The 16,927-nt window shown below is 52.8% G+C and overlaps 1 protein-coding gene across 1 annotated transcript; it reads left to right on the plus strand.

The window, feature by feature from the left end:
* The first annotated feature begins 14,125 nt into the window (after positions 1-14,125).
* LOC135326422 (olfactory receptor 14A16-like) lies at positions 14,126-15,064 on the plus strand. Its single transcript, XM_064504309.1, has one exon. It carries the CDS (start codon positions 14,129-14,131, stop codon positions 15,062-15,064), a length of 936 nt encoding a protein of 311 aa, XP_064360379.1. The 5' UTR covers positions 14,126-14,128.
* The last annotated feature ends 1,863 nt before the right edge of the window (positions 15,065-16,927 follow it).

The raw sequence follows: 16,927 nt of genomic DNA on the forward strand, positions 1-16,927 counted from the left end.
TAGTAGTAGTATTTGTTATCATTTTGCTGCACAAATGCTTGGGTTCATTCCACCTTGACTGAGACTGCTCTGTCTCACCTTGTGTCTGCATAAAATTATATCTAATTAATAATAACTGTGTCAGAGCTGACTCCCTCACAGTATCTCTAATAAAGTAGGCTCTACCCAGTGCTGTGCCTGAAGGCTGGGCTTCCTCCAAAGCTGGTGTCAAGAATAGGCCCAAGGAATTGCACTCCAGAAGGGCCTGCTGAGTAGGCGTTGTCCATGGATCCAGCAGCAAAAAGCTCCTAATCATGTACTGATCTCTTAGAGAACAAGGGCTGGATTTAGGACTCCCCCATCGGTGTCCAGTGACAGTGGAGGGGATGAATGGTCTCAGATTTGCATAAGCAAAGCTGTACCGCATGTTTAAGCACAGTGTCAGATGCCTGTCCTTCTGGAGGGGGAAGCTGGAGAGGCCAGGAGAGCACAGAGGATCTCCTGAGACAGCAGGTTCTTTGGGTGGGCAGTGAGTGGAGCCTCACAGAAGGAAAGATCCTCCAAGGTGGAGTCATCTAAAGGTGAAGTGCTAAACCCAGGTATCTGTGGGCAAAGGAGGACTCTGCAATCCCAGGAGAGGCAGTGAGGACCCAGCTTGCACGGGGAAGGGAGACTGCAGTGATTCATGTCACCCTCTGTGAAATACCAGGGGCAGGATCTAGAGGCACACCTGGACACAACTACCACCTTTGGAAATGCTCCATAGTCCCTCCAAGCACCTGCCACATTTGCAGTTCCCTGGAGGGATTAGAGGCTGTGATCCCCATTTGGTTTGGTCTGATTTCCACCCTGACCAGCACGGCCAGCGCAGAGTCACCCCGTGGCCCTGTGGCCTCACAGTCCGCTTGCTCTGCAGAGCAGCATCATCAGCTCAAGGCCCTGGAGGAGAACAGGAGAGGGGTGGTAGGAATGGCCTACAAGATCAGAGGAGGGATTGGGAGAGATCAGAAAGAAGCAGAACTGGACTTGAAATTGTCTTGGAGAGAAAAATGCTGACATATAATCCATGACAATGTTCAGAGTGTGGGTACACTAAAGCGAGCTCATGGTGCAGAGCCAGAAGTCCTTGAAGTCCTGGAGCTCCCCATGGCCTGGGAAGTGCCTGAAGAAGGATTATGGCTCATAGTGTCATTGTCCCTCCTGATAGGTTGCACCAAAAAGAAGACTGGGACCCTTTGTCAGAGCTTGCTTTGGGGGAGGCATGAGTAAGGAGCCACATCGGTTTGCTGCTGTCCCTCAGGCCCTGTCCCCAGCACATGTCCTTGAGACAATCTCCCACACCCTGCATCCTGGTCCCTACCCCAAAAGTCACCCCCAGACAAGGCTCCGTGCCCAGCTGGAGGACTGGGCGTCCTGCTGTGAGCCCTGGGAGGATGAGCCCTCTCCTGGGTCCTCTGCAGGGCTGGCAGGGAGCATGCAGAGGAGGTCCTGGGCCTGTCTACTGGGCCTGTAGACCAACCTTCTCCCATGGGGGCCCTGAAACAGGGTCTATCAGGACAAAGATCCAGCCCAGCTTGTTGTTGCAAGAACAGAGAGGAGAAACAGTCCCAGGAAACTCCTCCCAGCCTCAGCCCCAGCCCCAGCCCCTTATAGCAGCCATTTCCAGCACTGGCCATTCCCCATGATCCTGGTGAGCGGTGATCCTTGAATGTGACCAGCTCCATCTGCCTGCTGTCCAGCCCTGCCTGGCCTCTCCCTGGGCCCAGACCCCAGAGCATGGCCTTCTGCTAACCCCGGGGGGGACATGGCTGGGGCTGGGCAGGGGCTGGGGATTGGTGGGAAATTGCTGGGCAGGAGGGCCTTGGGGGATGGGGCACTGGGGGCTATCATGGGAACCGTGCTGGGGAGATGTTTCCCCACCCCAGAATGCACCCTCTCCTGTGCAGTGCCTGTACAGTGGGGCCATGGGGCCATGCTCAAGGCAGCAGGGCTGGGCCAGTGCAGGGATGGAGCGCAGATGGGAGCCATGACACTCCAGGAAGCTCCCGACAGTCGTGGAGGGGACTCTCTGCTGCTGGCAGGGTCGGGGGTCTCTCGGAGGCTGCAGCCACTGGCACTGCATGCCAAGGCTCCCAGACCCAGGACAGGTGGTTGGAGTCAAGCACCACAGCCTGTGTCACCATCGTCTCTCAGGAGCATTTCCAGGTGCATCGCTCCCTGCCCATATGTGGAGAGGAGCTGCTGGAGGTCTTCTGTTCTCACCCCTGCTGATTCTGGCTCTGCCCTGGCATCGGCCCAGAGGCTCTGCCCTAAGTCATGTTATGTCTCCATACGTTCTCATCTGAGACCGTGTAGGGACCTGTAACACATAGCTCTGCTTTGAGCTGGCCAGAACAGCCCACCCACACAGTCCCAGGAAATCCCAGTAAGGCTGTGCTTGGAGACGAGGCTGTGATTGTCCTCCGTCAAAGTTGGCTGGGGGCCAAGGGGAGGAAAGGACAAGAGGCAACAAGGACAAGCAGCAGCAAAGGAAATTTCAAATGAGTTTATGGGAAAAAAAAATAGTAACTATGATAGTGAAGCAGCACTGGGGCAGGGGCCAGAAGATCTTTGAAATCTCTCCTGGAGAAGGCACTTATCAACCTGATCTAATTGTAAAGTTAGCCCAGCTCAGAGAAGATTGTGGTCCTGGAGATCTCCAGCAGTCCCTCCCAACCCAAATCCTCCAGGAGGAAGGGACTGGAAAGTGGAGTCCTGGGCAGAGGACACTGTTGTGGGGTTGAGGCCTTGCTGGCATTTGTACTGCCTGGTCAACTCTGTCCTCAGAGTCACGCAGGGAGTGAGTTCATCCTCAAAAGGAGTCTCTGCTCCATGGCAACAGGAGTCAAAGCAGTGCAGGAGACTGCAAAGAAGTTCTCAGGAACACGCCAGGCATTCAGCGCCTTCGACTGCTGAGGTGTCCCCAGAGCGGTGCTTTGCATGCTGGGTCTTAAGGGCTGAGAAATCTTTAGAGCCAGAGCAGATGGGAGTCCCAGCTCCTGGACCCATGGGTTACAGGGCATCAGCATGGCTGTACTGGCTGCAGGGAGGGAATCACTGCCCAGGGCAGGAGCAGATCTCCCTCTGCCCTCCCCTCTCTCTTCACACCACAGAACAGAGATTGTGTTTCCCACGTTGACCCTCCCCGATTGGCTGAATTCCCAGCTAGAGGGGATGCAGGCTTCACACTGGGGAAATGTTGGAGAGCCCAGTCTCACCTAGAGGAGTGAGGTCCCACCACCCCTGCTGGGTGGCCAGGGCTGCAGGCTGCAGACCCCACACTGTTCCCCACAGACCTCCTGCCTGGGGCTGGAGGGTGCCCAGCAGCAAGGCAGGCATGCCTGGGGGTCTGGTGCCATTGGGGTGGTGGCCTTTGGACCAGCCTCTGTCCGTAAGGGCCTCAGGAGCTTCTCTGCCTCCATGTTAGTGGCAAAGTTAGTGTCTCAGCTTGTTCCCTCTGGGGAGCTGAGGATTTAATTCTCTGGAGAAAGCAAAAAGGAAACCCTTTTATGCGTGAGACTTGTACTACACTGTCAACTCTCTACTGTCTTCTTCTGCTCTATCAACCCAGTAATCCTTCAGCAAGGGCATTTTTTTTTGTTTCTGATCCTCTCTCTGACCTCTCCTGTGAGCAGCTGGTGGCACTACAGGCCTCCTGTGGTCTCTTCAACCTGAATTATCCTAAAAGCCTGTGACCTCAGGCCCCATTTCAAGCACGGAGCAAATGTTTCTGGGACACAAGTCATTTCTGCTTTATGTGACCATCTAAAAGAAGGCAGGTGAACACCTTCTTACCATTGACTACAAGGGCAGCCTGGGAAGCACTGCCTCAGGCATGTCTACATTACTATGGAAATTCTTTGCATCCATCGTTAGCCACATAGAAGTCCTGAATCTCCTCAGTGTTGAGGGGAGAAATGCAGGCTTTTCTGCAGTGTGAGTTCTTCACCTCTGTAGTTGCACCTCTAAGTAGATGGTGCCATCTTCCCCTTTCTTTCTTTCTTGCCTGAAGCTCAGCCTGGATGGGGATGTGAATGTGGAGGCTGGCTGTCACTGCAGTGACCGTGAGATGGTGAAGAGGTAAGATGAATAGCAGAATCACTGCCCTGGACTGCAGCAGAGAGGATTTCATCTTGTTCAGGAGGATCCTTGTCAGGATCCCAGGGGTGACTGCCCGGGAGGGCAGAGGAGCCATGGAGCCCCCTTGGATCTTCAGGGACAATGTCCTCAAAGCACAGGAACACTCTATTCTGCAGGAAAGTCCAGCAGGGCCTGGCCTGAGGCTGGCATGGATGAACAGGGACTTTGTGATTTACCACTTGAAAAGGCAGAAGGAAGTGCACAGAGGGTTGAAGGGGGAATGGGATACCCAGGAAGAAGGCACAGACATTTGCTGTGGCAGAAGGGATGGAGGTAGGCAAGTCAAAGCTCAGCTGGAGCTGGAGCTGGAGCTGAAGCTGGAGCTAGCAAGAGAGGGCAACCGGAAGGGCTTCTGTAAGGACGTTGGCAGCATAAGGAAGGCAGCCAGCCAAGGAAAATGTGGTCTCCCTGCTCAGTGGGGCAGGGGACCTAGTGACAAAGACAGGGGAAAGGCTGAGGAGCTCATTGCCTCTTTTACCTTGTCTTTCATGGATATTGTCTACTGCCAGGCCTCCCTGGCCCCTGAGTCCTTTGGCAGCATCTGTATTAGCAAAGCCTCACCCATGGCAGAGGAAGTTGCAGCTGGGGAGCACTTTTGCCCAATGGGCACACACAAGTCCGGGTGACCAGATGGGAAGCACCCCAGGATGCAGGGAGAAGTGGCTGGAGTCACTGCAATGCTGCTCCCAATTGTCTATGAAATGTCAGGGTGATCAGGAAGGTTCCTGATGACTGGGAAAAGGCAGACATGGCACCCATTTTCAAGAAGGGCAAGAGGGAGGATCTGGGGAATGACAGGCTGGTCGTCTTCCTCTCAGTCCCTGGCAAGGTGATGGAGCAAATCCTCCTGGAAACCATCTCCAAGCACATGAAGGGGAAGGGTTGGAAGAGGCAGCATGGGTTGAGCAAGGGGAAATGGAAACCATGCCTGACCAACCTGATTGCCATCTACCATCAGATGAATGGCTTTGTGCCCAAGGGAAAAGCAGGGGATATTGTGAACCTTCTCTTTAGCAAGGCCTTTGACACAGTCCCCCATAGTCTCCTTACAGGCAAATTGTTGAGATCTGCCCTGGGTCAATGGATCATAGGGAAGGCGGAAGATTGGCTGGACCATCAGGCTGAATTGTTGTGCTCAGTGGTACACGTTCCAAGTGGCAGCTCATTACTAGTGGCATCACTCAGTGATCAACATGTGAGGCAGGACTGTTTAACCTCTTTATTAATGGCCTGTGCAGTGGCTGGAGCGCACTCTCAGCACCTTTGTGGACAATGCATAACTGGGGGGAGCCCATGGCAGCCTCATCTAGTTCCCTCTGCACTGACCAGGGGGCCTGGGATTAGAGGATGTCCAGAGGTCTTGTCCACCCTAAGTGCTGTATGATTCAGTGAACTGTTCCCTGGAGAGCTCTGTAAAGAGAGAAGAGGCAGAGGAAGAAGAAAGGACAGAGAGGCAGAAGAGATCTGAAACGTGCCTATTTAAATAAAGTAGTTCCTCAGAATAAAGTTTCTCCATTCAGAGTATTGGTTGTAAATGTATTTTGATGAATAATGTGTATATATGTATATATATATATATATACACACACACACACGTATATATAGGTACACTCGCATAGACAGACTAATTCCTGTAGTGCTTGAATATGGTGCTGCCAATTAATAAGAAAGAAAAAAAAATATTTAGCAAAGGTAAAAATGTGTGAAGTTTTGGAAAAGAGGATTTTTTTGTCAATTTTTACATTGAGTTATTTCTTGGGACGATTTCAACTTATGACTAGAATCTACTTTTTGGAGTGATTCATTTGGCCACACAGAGAGGCTATTGCTGCCTGAGATGCTCTGGGATAGCTGTTGTGTTCCCATGTGGTGCTGGAGATTTTGGAGGCAGCTCCTAGAGGACCTTAATTTGTCATTATGAGAAGTATCTCAAAACAACTCAGGTGAGTCCCTCCATAGACTAGAAAGGGACGTCCTGGCAACTGGGTCAGAGAGACACATCTGCACTGATGGGGTCTGGCATGGGGGGAGATGAGCCTCCTCCCTGTTGTCCCCTAAAATGGAGTCACACTTCATTGACCATGCAGGGAATAAAAAGTAGTGTGGCTAGATGTTTTAGGGACTCCTTGAAAACATCACCTTAACACAGGTATGTTGAGATTTGTGCGAATTTGGCCATCCAAAAACAGAGCATTTCCTTGAAGCTGGTCACCCTGTTTTCCTCATCAGCCAAAAGAGCCCGACACCGCAGAGTGTGATGCGCTCTGTGCAGAGTGAGGAGTGATAAGTGGTGTGCCTCAGAGACACCGGGGCCTCTCCAAGTGCCACTGCCTGCTTGTGGTTGGACACCTGAGCTCTGCCTGGAAAGCTGAAGAACTGTTTTGTATTTGGAAAAAAAAAAAAAAAAAGAGCACACTTTCATCAGCTGACATGACTGAGTAATTTTAATAAAACGCCAGTGTTTTCCCATGATGACATAATGGAAAATTTGAGGAAGGTCATGAATCTCAGGAGAAGAAATGTTTATCTGCACCTTAAATTGTGTTACCACTGCTCTCTGCTATGCTGTGGCTTTAATTTCACTAAAGTTTCACCTATTTCCACATGCCCTGATTAAATGGATCATTTCTTAAGTCAACTTTGCATCAGACAGTCTGGGCATATGCGTTTTCCATAGTTTTCCAGTCTTCCTCCTCCTCTTGCTCTTTAGCATTCAGATACCTCTCCACTCTCCAGTTGCTGCTTTGAACTTCAGGGAGTCTAAAGTTCGCCTTGTCTCTCAGCAGTAGAATTGTCTCTTCAACCAACTCCTTCACTGTGTTTCTATCCAGCCTTTCCCAACTATTTGTGAAGAACATTTCAAGGAAGGTTATTCCTTGTAGACTGTAGAGCTCACTGGGGGCAACTTGGACTTGACATACAGTTGAGGAGTGTATTTTATTTCTTATGACACTGGAGCATGTAAATTTTTATTTGATCAGAATTAAGACAAATCCTTCTGTGCCTTTTTGCAGCTAGTTCTCTATGGAGAGCAGGTGGGAATTGGTGCACATGAGCTGTAACGTTCAGCTGCAGCCTTGAGTGGAAAAAGGTTAGATTTTAATCAGAGTGATCTAAGTCCCCGGTGGCTGAAGAGAGAAATGGCAGGGCTGGGGAGGTGGGGAAGAGTATTTTCCATGGATGTCTGACCTCAAGGATGCTGCTTTTCCTACATGTTCAGACTTCATTAGGAGACACTCTGGATCAAAATCAGTTGGAGAATGTGGATCTCACTCTACTTTGTAAGCTGAAAAATAAGGAAAACTTTAAAAGCAGAAATCCTTTTTTTTTTTTTTCTGATGCTCATTGAACTCTTCCTCTTGTAAATACACTCCTGAAACCTCTCCAATTAGCCACACAATAATTGAAAAGCTGAATAAAATTATGGAAGAGGCATGGCTCCTGCGGGGTTTGCTCATTTTAATGACTCTTTGAGTGTATGTTCTGCTCAGCCCATGAACTTCCGATGCTGAGACTGAACAGACTTCTCAAGAATTAAAGTCATAAGCCAAGTTTCCAAGTTTCTTGGAGCATTAACAGGTCCCACTGAGGGCCATTACCAACAAAGTCTCCCCAGGGGCTGATTAGAGCAGAAAGTTGGAGGCCCTGATTGCAGGTAGGCAAAGGCAATGTGCAGGTGGCTCTGATGCCAAGTCAACCTGGATGTGTGTTATCAAGCAGAATGGCCAAGCCCTACAGCCAGCCCCGTGGTAGGGTGATCCTTTGCCTCACATGTCGCTCACGGCTCTTCCTAGGGGCAGTGTCAGACTGGGGGGGGGGGGGGGGAAGGTAGGGGGGTGAGCAATGCCTTGTGCAGGACAACAATTCGGCACCTCCGGGGCTCCCTGGAGGTGAGGAGGCAGCACGGCCACAGTGCTGCAAGGAAACATCATCTTCTCATAGGCCTCAATGGCACAGATGCTCACCGTAGCAAAGGGGACAAAGACCTCAGTTCTCTTGGAGACTTTCAGCCTTGGCATTGCCCTTGGTCATCTCCATCACAGGCTGTTCTAGCCTGTCCCAAAGCTGCACCTGTTTCTCTGCAGCCTGTAGACACCCAACCTGCTTCCCCACCTCGCTCTCACTGCAGGATCTCCCCACCTTTACTCATGTCCCTCTGTCCTTGCTGGCTGCTGCTTGGAACACAAAGCCAGGGGCTGATCATGGAGTCCCTCTGGGTGTCCTGCTGCACCACAGCACTACCCTACAAGTGACATTCTTGTTACATGAAATGCGGTCTGAACCTCTCCAGATGCAGTTTGTGGTTCTTCTCAGGCTGCTTCCCACTACCAAGAAAAGCTCCATGATCTCTGAAAACACCCTGTCACAGGCAGGCACAGGCAACTACTGTATTGGCCTTAGCCTCCACTTCACTAAGCTAAAGCAGCCCAGGTCCCTCAGCCTCTCCATACAGGCCATGTGCTTCAGGCCCCCAACCCCATCTTGGCAGACCTCCTCTGGACCCTCTCCAGTTGCTCCCCATTCCTCCAGCACTGGGCAGCCCACACTGGGACACACTGTTCCAGACGTGGTCACAGCAGTGCTGAGTTAAGGGGGATAAGAAGTGCCCTTGCCTGGGTGGCCATGCTCTTCCTAATGCAGTCCTGTGTGCAGCTGGCCTCATTTGTGGTGAGTACACATCACTGGCTCATATGGCATTGCTCGTAGTGTCCATGGCCTTCTCCTCAGGGTCACATATCTGCTGGTCAGGTATCCGCCTGTCCTCATGAACATGTTGTTCTGCCCTGCTGATGAGCCTTTCAAACAGGACAGGATGCAGGGTATACCCCTGCATACCCCACCTTTACCTGGCTTCCCAGTAAAGCATAACCCATTCATGAAAACCATCTGAGCTCCATCATCCAACCAGCTTTTTGCCCCTCGAGATGCCTACTGCACATCCACTACTCTCCTCTCCTCCACAAGTGCAGGTCTTTTATCACAGAAGGCAATCAGGTGGGTCATGAGTGATTTACCTTCTGTTAATCCATGCTGACTGTTGCCAGGCACCTTCTTCGTGTGCTCAGAAATGTGATTGGAGAGGATTCGCTCCATGACAAATGCCTCCCAAATGTGAGGCTGAATGACCTGCAGCTCCCCAGGTTGTCCTTCTGGCCTTTTTTGAAGATGGGCACAGCATATTCCTTCTTCTGCTCATTGGGACCTGTCCTGACCTCCACAACCTTTCCAAGATGATAGAGAGCAGCCTTGCTGTCATAGCAGCCCGCTCTCTCGCTGTCCATGGATGCCAGTCATCCAGTCCCATAGACTTCTGTGGGTTGAGTGGCACTCATTAGGCACTGTGGGTTGATTTTCTCCTCAGGACTCCTGACTCGAGGCACAACAGCTCAGCAGACCTTGTTGGGGAAGGCTGAAACCAGGAAGGACTTGACTTCCGAAGACCTATTTACATCCACTTTTGCTAGAATCCCTGCCCCATTCAGCAGTGAGCCCACATTTCCTTGTTTATTCTTTTACTGTCACTGAAGCAATAGCAGTTCTTCTTTGTGTCCTTCACACGCTCTGCAAGTGTCTCTGTCGTAGAGGAGCTTTGGCTTCTTTAACACCATCTCTACTTTGCTGGACAATGTTTCCAAGTTCCTCCTTTGCAGCCTCAGCCTTCTTCCCCTTTCCATACGTTGCCTTATTGCCCTGGAGCTGCCGTGGGAGTTCCCTGTTTAGCCATGCTGAGGTCCAGAGATGTCTCCTGATTTTACAAACTATTCATTATGGAGCATTCTTGTGCTTGAAGGGTGCTGTCCTGAATTACTAGCCAGCTTTCCTGACCTCCGCTGCCCTTCAGAGCTGCCTCCCTTGGTCCATCCTGTGGAAGAGCTCCATACATCCAAGCTACCCCTTCACACATAGGACATCCCCCTCCTCATCTTCCCTGCTGATCTCTCCTGAAGAACTTGCACCCTGCCATTGAAGGGCTCCAGTCATGCAGGTGGTCCCACCGCATCTCAGTTATTCCAATCATGTGGCACTCCTGTGACAGCTTGTGCATCTTCGTTTGCTCCTGGCTACACCCCAGGCTGCATGTGTTTGCATCTGTGTTGGCTTCAGCACCTCAGTTGTGGTGCTGACTGAAGATTTGTCACAGGAAAACATGTTACCAAGGACCTCATGTATGCCAAGGCTTTGATTGGAAGTGGTGACATGCTGGCATGGATAGCGGGTGGCAATGTAGTGGTGAAAGGAGGTTCCCACTAAGAGAGCAAACCCTGCAGTGCCCAAGGCCAGGCAGAAACAGAGCTGGGCTGTGCAGGAATGCCAGGAGAGGGGTTGGCTGCCTGAGCTGCTCCTTGGAGCCTGTGACAGAGGTGAACCAATCTGCAGGAAGGACAAGGTGCCACTGAAGAAATCCCTGGGCCTGGGCAGTCTCTGATCCAGCCACCCTGAGGTCATCATTAGCACAGTCCCTGTTCCTATCATCTGGGGGAGTGAGAAGAGGTTCCGAAGGCAGAGAGCAAGAAGGGTTTGAGAGTGCAGAGACTAGAGTGGAGACCTTGGTGTGATGTGCCTCCCATTTATGCAGTACACTTGAATGTAGACAGGATGGACTTTCCCTAAGGACACTGCTGGGATTCATTTGTCTGGGCACAGATAGGAAACCCAAGACACCCTGGGGTACTTGCCCAGTACCACTCTGAAGGGGCATAGTTTTCCTCTAGGTCCCATGCTGTATCTGCTAGGGACACCTAGTTGACATGGCCCTACTGACCTATTTCTATGTCATTAAATCAAGTGTCTGCACTGAATTACATTAGCTGTTGGAATCTCCATATGTCTCAGCCTCATAGTGAGTGGAACACTAGTTGTAGTAGGCATCTACTGCCATTTCAGATGGCCCGGGAAATTCACCACCTGGCCCCTAGCTCATGCCATTTGCTCCCTCAGAGCAAGCAGACACTGGCAGATGACCGGGACCACCTCTGTCTCTTTAACTGTCACCAGGTGTTTATGTGTGAGCAACTGACTCCCACCCTCCATTTCCATTGATTATAACCCGAGCTTAGACAAGGAACTTGCATGCAGACCTCTATGTTGTGCACACTTCAGTTTTGACAAGGGGAATCCCACCTGCAGTGTGTTTGTGGAGTTCACGGGAGTTAGCTGAATCCCACTGCATCCCAGGGGCTTCTAAACGGGCATGAGATGCCCAGACTGACTCATCTGAATGAAAACCTGAACCATGGGAAAATGAGCTCCCTTCTTGTCCCCTTCTAGGGGTCCTGTCTAGTTAAGACCTGGCAATGTGGATTCCAGACTGGGACAGTTCCACTTCTCGTAGAGAACCATCCTCTGATGAAACAAGTGACAATGCTGTAGCTGGTCTCTCTGCATTCTTTAGAGAGGGACTAAAGCTGATTATTTTGCTTTACAGCAGTGAACATTTCCCAGGAGGAGGGAGCCCGAGAGACAGAAAAATTCATGCCTTCAGCTGGGCCACTGTTGCCAAAATGGGCCAGGCTCCTGGGATGGAGGGAGCTCATGGCAACCTGGCAGCACTGTCCAGACACAGCTGTGTGCAGGAGCAGCTCCTCTGCAAAGAGCAGCAGGGCTGCGGGCACTGCCTGCTGCTGCTGACATGAGAGGACAGAAGACAGGGAGAAGTGGAAGGCAGTGTGGAGTGGGAGGACAGAGGAGAGCTGCTTGTGGGAGAAATCTTCACAGCCCTTGACACAGTAAGTCTCTGCCTGTAGAGCAATACTACTGACATTCCAGGAAAGGTCTTCTAAACCCATCCCCCCCATGATTTTAAAGATTATTCTCCTGGCTTCTCCTTTGCAGAGGAGGAGGAGATGCGTTAGAGCACAGATTCCCTACCACACTATTACAAGGACAGGGCCTTATGGCTACTTCCTTCCAGGACTGGTGCAGGGGAGTGAAGCCTGGGTGTGTGCACATCTGCCCAGGGCTGTAATTCAGAGCAGTGTCCCTGTGCCCCAGGGTGCTGTGTGCCCGGGGCAGTGACTCTGTCACCCGTGAGGGTCAGCATTCAGCCTGCCCGGGGAGCTCCCCATGGCACTGTGAGGAGAAGCTCTGGGTGGGAGGAGTGACCCCTGGCAGGGCAGGTTCCTTCTGCTGAGATGGTGCTGCGTGGGTCAGGGCTGCTCACAGCTCCAGCTCACTCCCAGGACATGTCTGGAGGAGACTTTCCAAAAGGAAGGTCAAGGCAGGGGAACCATGAAAGGGAAGGAGCTGTCATGAGTCTGTGCTTTCAGTTATTTTCTGTTTGGGCAGGGTGAAATAGCATTGGATCTGTCAGCTTTAGAGAGAGAACTGAGACAGTAACACGGAGAGAGGAGCAGCTCTGGGAGGCACTCAGCAAATGCCTTCATCCACCCTGAAGCCTACAGACAGAGCCAGCAGCACCTTTCCAGCCTCACCAAGGTTTGTCTCCCCTGCTCCGGAGCACCTGCAAACAGGGAGGTGCCCTGGGCAGTGTCCTGCCCCCGGGAGGTTTCTGCAGGGCAGAGCTGAGGACCCAGCGGGTGGGATGGGGTCTGTGAGCACTGGCAGGGGAGAGACGTGGGGACAGAGAAACAGCTGCCCGCAGGGACGGCTCCAGGCAGCAGAGTCATGGTCAGATTGTGAGGGGAAACCATCAACTCCAGCACCTCCTCTCCTCTGCCAGCCAGCACAGCCCTCTGCTCTCAAGGCTGTGGGGTCCAGGGCAGGAGTCGTTTCCTCGGCAGCTGGACATGCAGGAGAGGAGACACTGCTGAGTGCCCCTCTGTGCCTGCCTGTCCCTGCCTCCCTGGGCACAAATGTCATGGTATTGCTCCATGTTTCCCACCTGCCCCTGCTACCCTTGTCCTTCCCCTTGGACTCTCTGGGCAGGGGGGATTCTGATGCAGTTCAGACAACACTGACCCTGCAGGTCCTGCCATGCAGACGTGTCCTTGACAGTGAGGTGCCCAAGTGCCCCTCTAGCCTGTGGGGCTCTGGGCAATGCAGGGCAGGGGGCGGGGGGCTGGGAATGAGCCAGCTCTCTTGTCAGGACACCCCATCCTTAGGACATTGTGCCATTTCCCTGGGGTGTCTGGCTGGGCTGCAAGGTGCCCTCCAGAAGGGCCCAGCTCTCCCATTGCAGCTGCGAGTTACCTAGGTGCCCCAGGGAGAAGCCACCTAGATACTGAGGCCACGGACATGCTGCTGGGAGTCTGGATGTGGGCAGCTGGAAGGAGCCCGAGGTGTTGCTGGCGAGAAGGGGAGGGCTGAGACCTGCCTCACACACCCTCAGGAAGAGTGCTGATGGGCACTTTGGAAGTGGATTCCTCTGCTCTCCATCGTATCATTTCTTTTTTCGGGTAACTTGAGTGCAACTGTCCTCCACCTCCGAGGTGTGAGCGCAGGGCAGCTGGGAGTAAGGCAGATGGACAGGCCAGCTCTCCTGCCTCTGCACTAAAGCCAGAGGGAATCCTTTTGCCTCTCTGGAATCACAGCTGGTCCCTCTGAGTGCAGCAGCAATGCTGAGGATTTCTACCTCCAGGAATCCTCCTCTGGTGTTACAGGGTCAGCTAAAGAAAACAAAAGAAGCCTTAAAACTATTAATGAAGCCACATTATTTAGAAGTGGGAGTGAAGATGTTGAAAATCCCTTCAACATTATGAATGGATTAAATCTGACTGGTAGTGGGAATATAAATTTTAGTCACCGCAGTTTGCATGTACACAGTGCTGTAGGTCAGGGCTGACTGCTCTGGAGCCCACAGGCAGAGGCTCCTGCTCCTCACAACAAACTCGGCCAGCCCAAACCAGAGCTCAAGCAGCAGAGCTCAGTGACGGTGCTGCTGAGATGGGGAGAGGTAATGTGTGTGTGTGTTTGGGAGATTTTTATGAGAGAGTTTTGCTCAGAGAAGTCTGTCCTAATTTGTCTCTATCTGTTCTTCCTTGGACAGTCCGGAAAGCCCAGAAGGAGTGAAATGTCCAACAGCAGCTTCCTGAATGAATTCCTCCTTCTGGCATTTGCGAACACACGAGAGTTACAGCTCTTGCACTTCTCGCTCTTCCTGGGCATCTACCTGGCTGCCCTCCTGGGCAATGGCCTCATCATCACAGCTGTAGCCTGCAACCACCACCTCCACACCCCCATGTACTTCTTCCTCCTCAACCTCTCCGTCCTCGACCTTGGCTCCATCTCCACCACTGTTCCCAAATCCATGCCCAATTCCCTGAGGGACACCAGGGCCATTTCCTACTCAGGATGTGCTGCCCAGCTCTTTTTTGTCGTCTTTTTCATCTTGGGTGAGTACTGTCTCCTCACTGTCATGGCCTATGACCGCTACGTTGCCATCTGCAGACCCCTGCACTATGGGACCCTCATGGACAGCAGAGCTTGTTTCAAAATGGCAGCAGCTGCCTGGGCCAGTGGTTTTCTCAATGCTCTCCTGCACACTGCGAACACATTTTCAATACCACTCTGCCAAGGCAACACCATGGACCAGTTCTTCTGTGAAATCCCCCAGATCCTCAAGCTCTCCTGCGCAGATTCTTACCTCAGGGAAGTTGGAGTTCTTATGATTAGTGGCTATTTAATCTTTGGGTGTTTCGTTTTCATTGTGGTGTCCTATGTGCAGATCTTCACTGCTGTGCTGAGGATCCCCTCTGAGCAGGGACGACACAAAGCCTTTTCCATGTGCCTCCCACACCTGGCCGTGGTCTCCCTGTTTGTCAGCACTGGCATGTTTTCCTACCTGAAGCCCCCCTCCATCTCCTGCCCAGCTCTGGATCTGGGGCTGGCTGTTCTGTACGTGGTGGTGCCTCCAGCAGTGAACCCCCTCATCTACAGCATGAGGAACAAGGAGCTCAAGGATGCCCTGAAGAAACTGATTCAACTGGTACTAGTTCAGCAGCAATAACCTGCCCATCCTTCTTCACAAGGGGTTTCTAATTTCTCTCAAACAGCTCCTGTGCTTTGGGCATTCTCCCTGTGATAACCATGTTTGTACAGAAGTATTTGAATTCCTTCCACTTCCCCAGGAGCTCAAACACAGTCTGTCTGACCCAGAGGTCTTCTGTGAATATGTCTATCACTGTGTCAGATGTGGTCCCTTTAATAAAAGAGTATTTCTTCAGTTCAGTGCCTGAAGGTTGGGCTCTTCTTCCAAAGCTGGAGTCAAAAATGTGCTCTAGGACTTTCACCCTGAAAGATCCTGTTGCTTTTCCGGGGCACTCCTTGGGCTCAAGGCGATGAGCTCAAGGGCTGATTTGTTAGGGAACGAAGGCTGGATTCACTTGGCACTTGTGGGTGCCCAGTGCTCCTGGAGGTGGTGAATGGTCAAGTGGTATCTCCCATATGACAGGACTGGAGGCTGATACCCACCCTTCTCAAAGGGAGTATGGATCCCCCAGGAGAGCCCAGGGCCTCTGCAAGAGCACCATGTGCCTCGGGGTGGGCAGTGAATGGAGCTTCTCAAAATCAGGTGGAGTCATCCAAAAGTGAAGGTATAAACCAATGAATGTCCAGGCTAGTGAGGGCTCTGCAATCCAACGAGAGGCAGTGGGGACCCTGCAGGCACAGGAAGGGAGCCTGGAGAGTGGTTCGTGTCACCTTCAATCCAAAACCATGGGCTATATTTAATGACACACTTGAACACAGCCTGAGGCATTTGAAATGCCCTGCGACTGTGCAGAGCATCATCCCTGGCCACAGGCCCCTTGGTAGGTGGGGGCTGTCAGGTGCAATGATGCCCATGCCGCTGGGTCTGCCACAACATGGCGACCCACCGCGGAGAGGGGGGAGGAGGGGAGGGGAGGGGCTGCCCACCGGGTCACACAGGGCCACAGTGTTGCCATGGCATCGCCCCCAGTGCTGCCCTCCGATTGGACAGCAAGGGAGGAGGGCGGGCTGGGCTGGACTGATGGCTCTGTCAGCCAATGGGAGTGCAGCAGGCTGCTGGGGGCCTCACCAGGGCCCTGCCCCAGGCTCCCTTTTGTCATGAACAGTGCGTTTCCCAGGGCTCGCAGAGAAGCTGTCCCCACGGGTCCCGCCGGGCCCCAGCTGCTGCGGCTGCTCCGGGCCTCTTGCTGGGCTGCAGCCCTGCGGCCCTGGCAGCAGCCGGGAGGGTGTTTGCAGAGCAGCTCTGTGCTGGGAGCTGCTGGGCTCCTGCAGGGCCTGGGCAGCTGCTGGGCGGCCAGTGCTGCCCTGGCCGGTGCCATTAGCCCTGCTCCCAGGCCGGGTTGCAGAGCTGCTGAATCCCGGCTCTGCTGGTTCCACCCGCTGAGATGCCCTGGCCGCAGTCCTTCCCCGTGTCTCAGAGTGTCAGGGCCCCAAGCAGGAGAGTGCTTGTTGTCCTGGGTGTGTGGAGGATTTGCTGGGTGTGTTCAGCACTGGGGCAGGAACCAGACTTGGGAGTTGTGGGAAGGCTTCTCCCTCTGCCTGGGCCATGAGGCCCTGCTGTCTCCAGCTCCATGGTCGCTGCTCCCATGCAATCCTCCTGTTAGGAGATGTTGTCCAGAATTGCTTGCAGGCCTTTCTGCAATTCCCAAGTTTCACGGGCCAGGTGGAGGTGCTACCTAGGCAGGAGCTGATGTTCTCTTGGGGCAGTAACTGGTCCATAGTGGGTGTTTTGCTGCACTGTGATCATTGTGAGGCCCCGGGGTGAGTCCAGGCAGCTGCTCAGGAGCTGGCTGAGCCTTGGGGGAGGCAGGGGCAGCTGCAGGCGGCAATAGCCGCGTGGCCGGGCTGTGGGCAGGGAGGTCACAGCTGTCTGCTAGAGCTG

Source organism: Dromaius novaehollandiae, unplaced genomic scaffold (assembly GCF_036370855.1).
Source record: "Dromaius novaehollandiae isolate bDroNov1 unplaced genomic scaffold, bDroNov1.hap1 HAP1_SCAFFOLD_27, whole genome shotgun sequence".
In the NCBI taxonomy this organism is placed as follows: Eukaryota; Metazoa; Chordata; class Aves; order Casuariiformes; family Dromaiidae; genus Dromaius; species Dromaius novaehollandiae.

Coding starts and splice junctions, on each gene's coding strand:
- LOC135326422 (XM_064504309.1), top strand. CDS start 14,129: ATGTCCAACAGCAGCTTCCTGAATGAATTCCTCCTTCTGGCATTTGCG.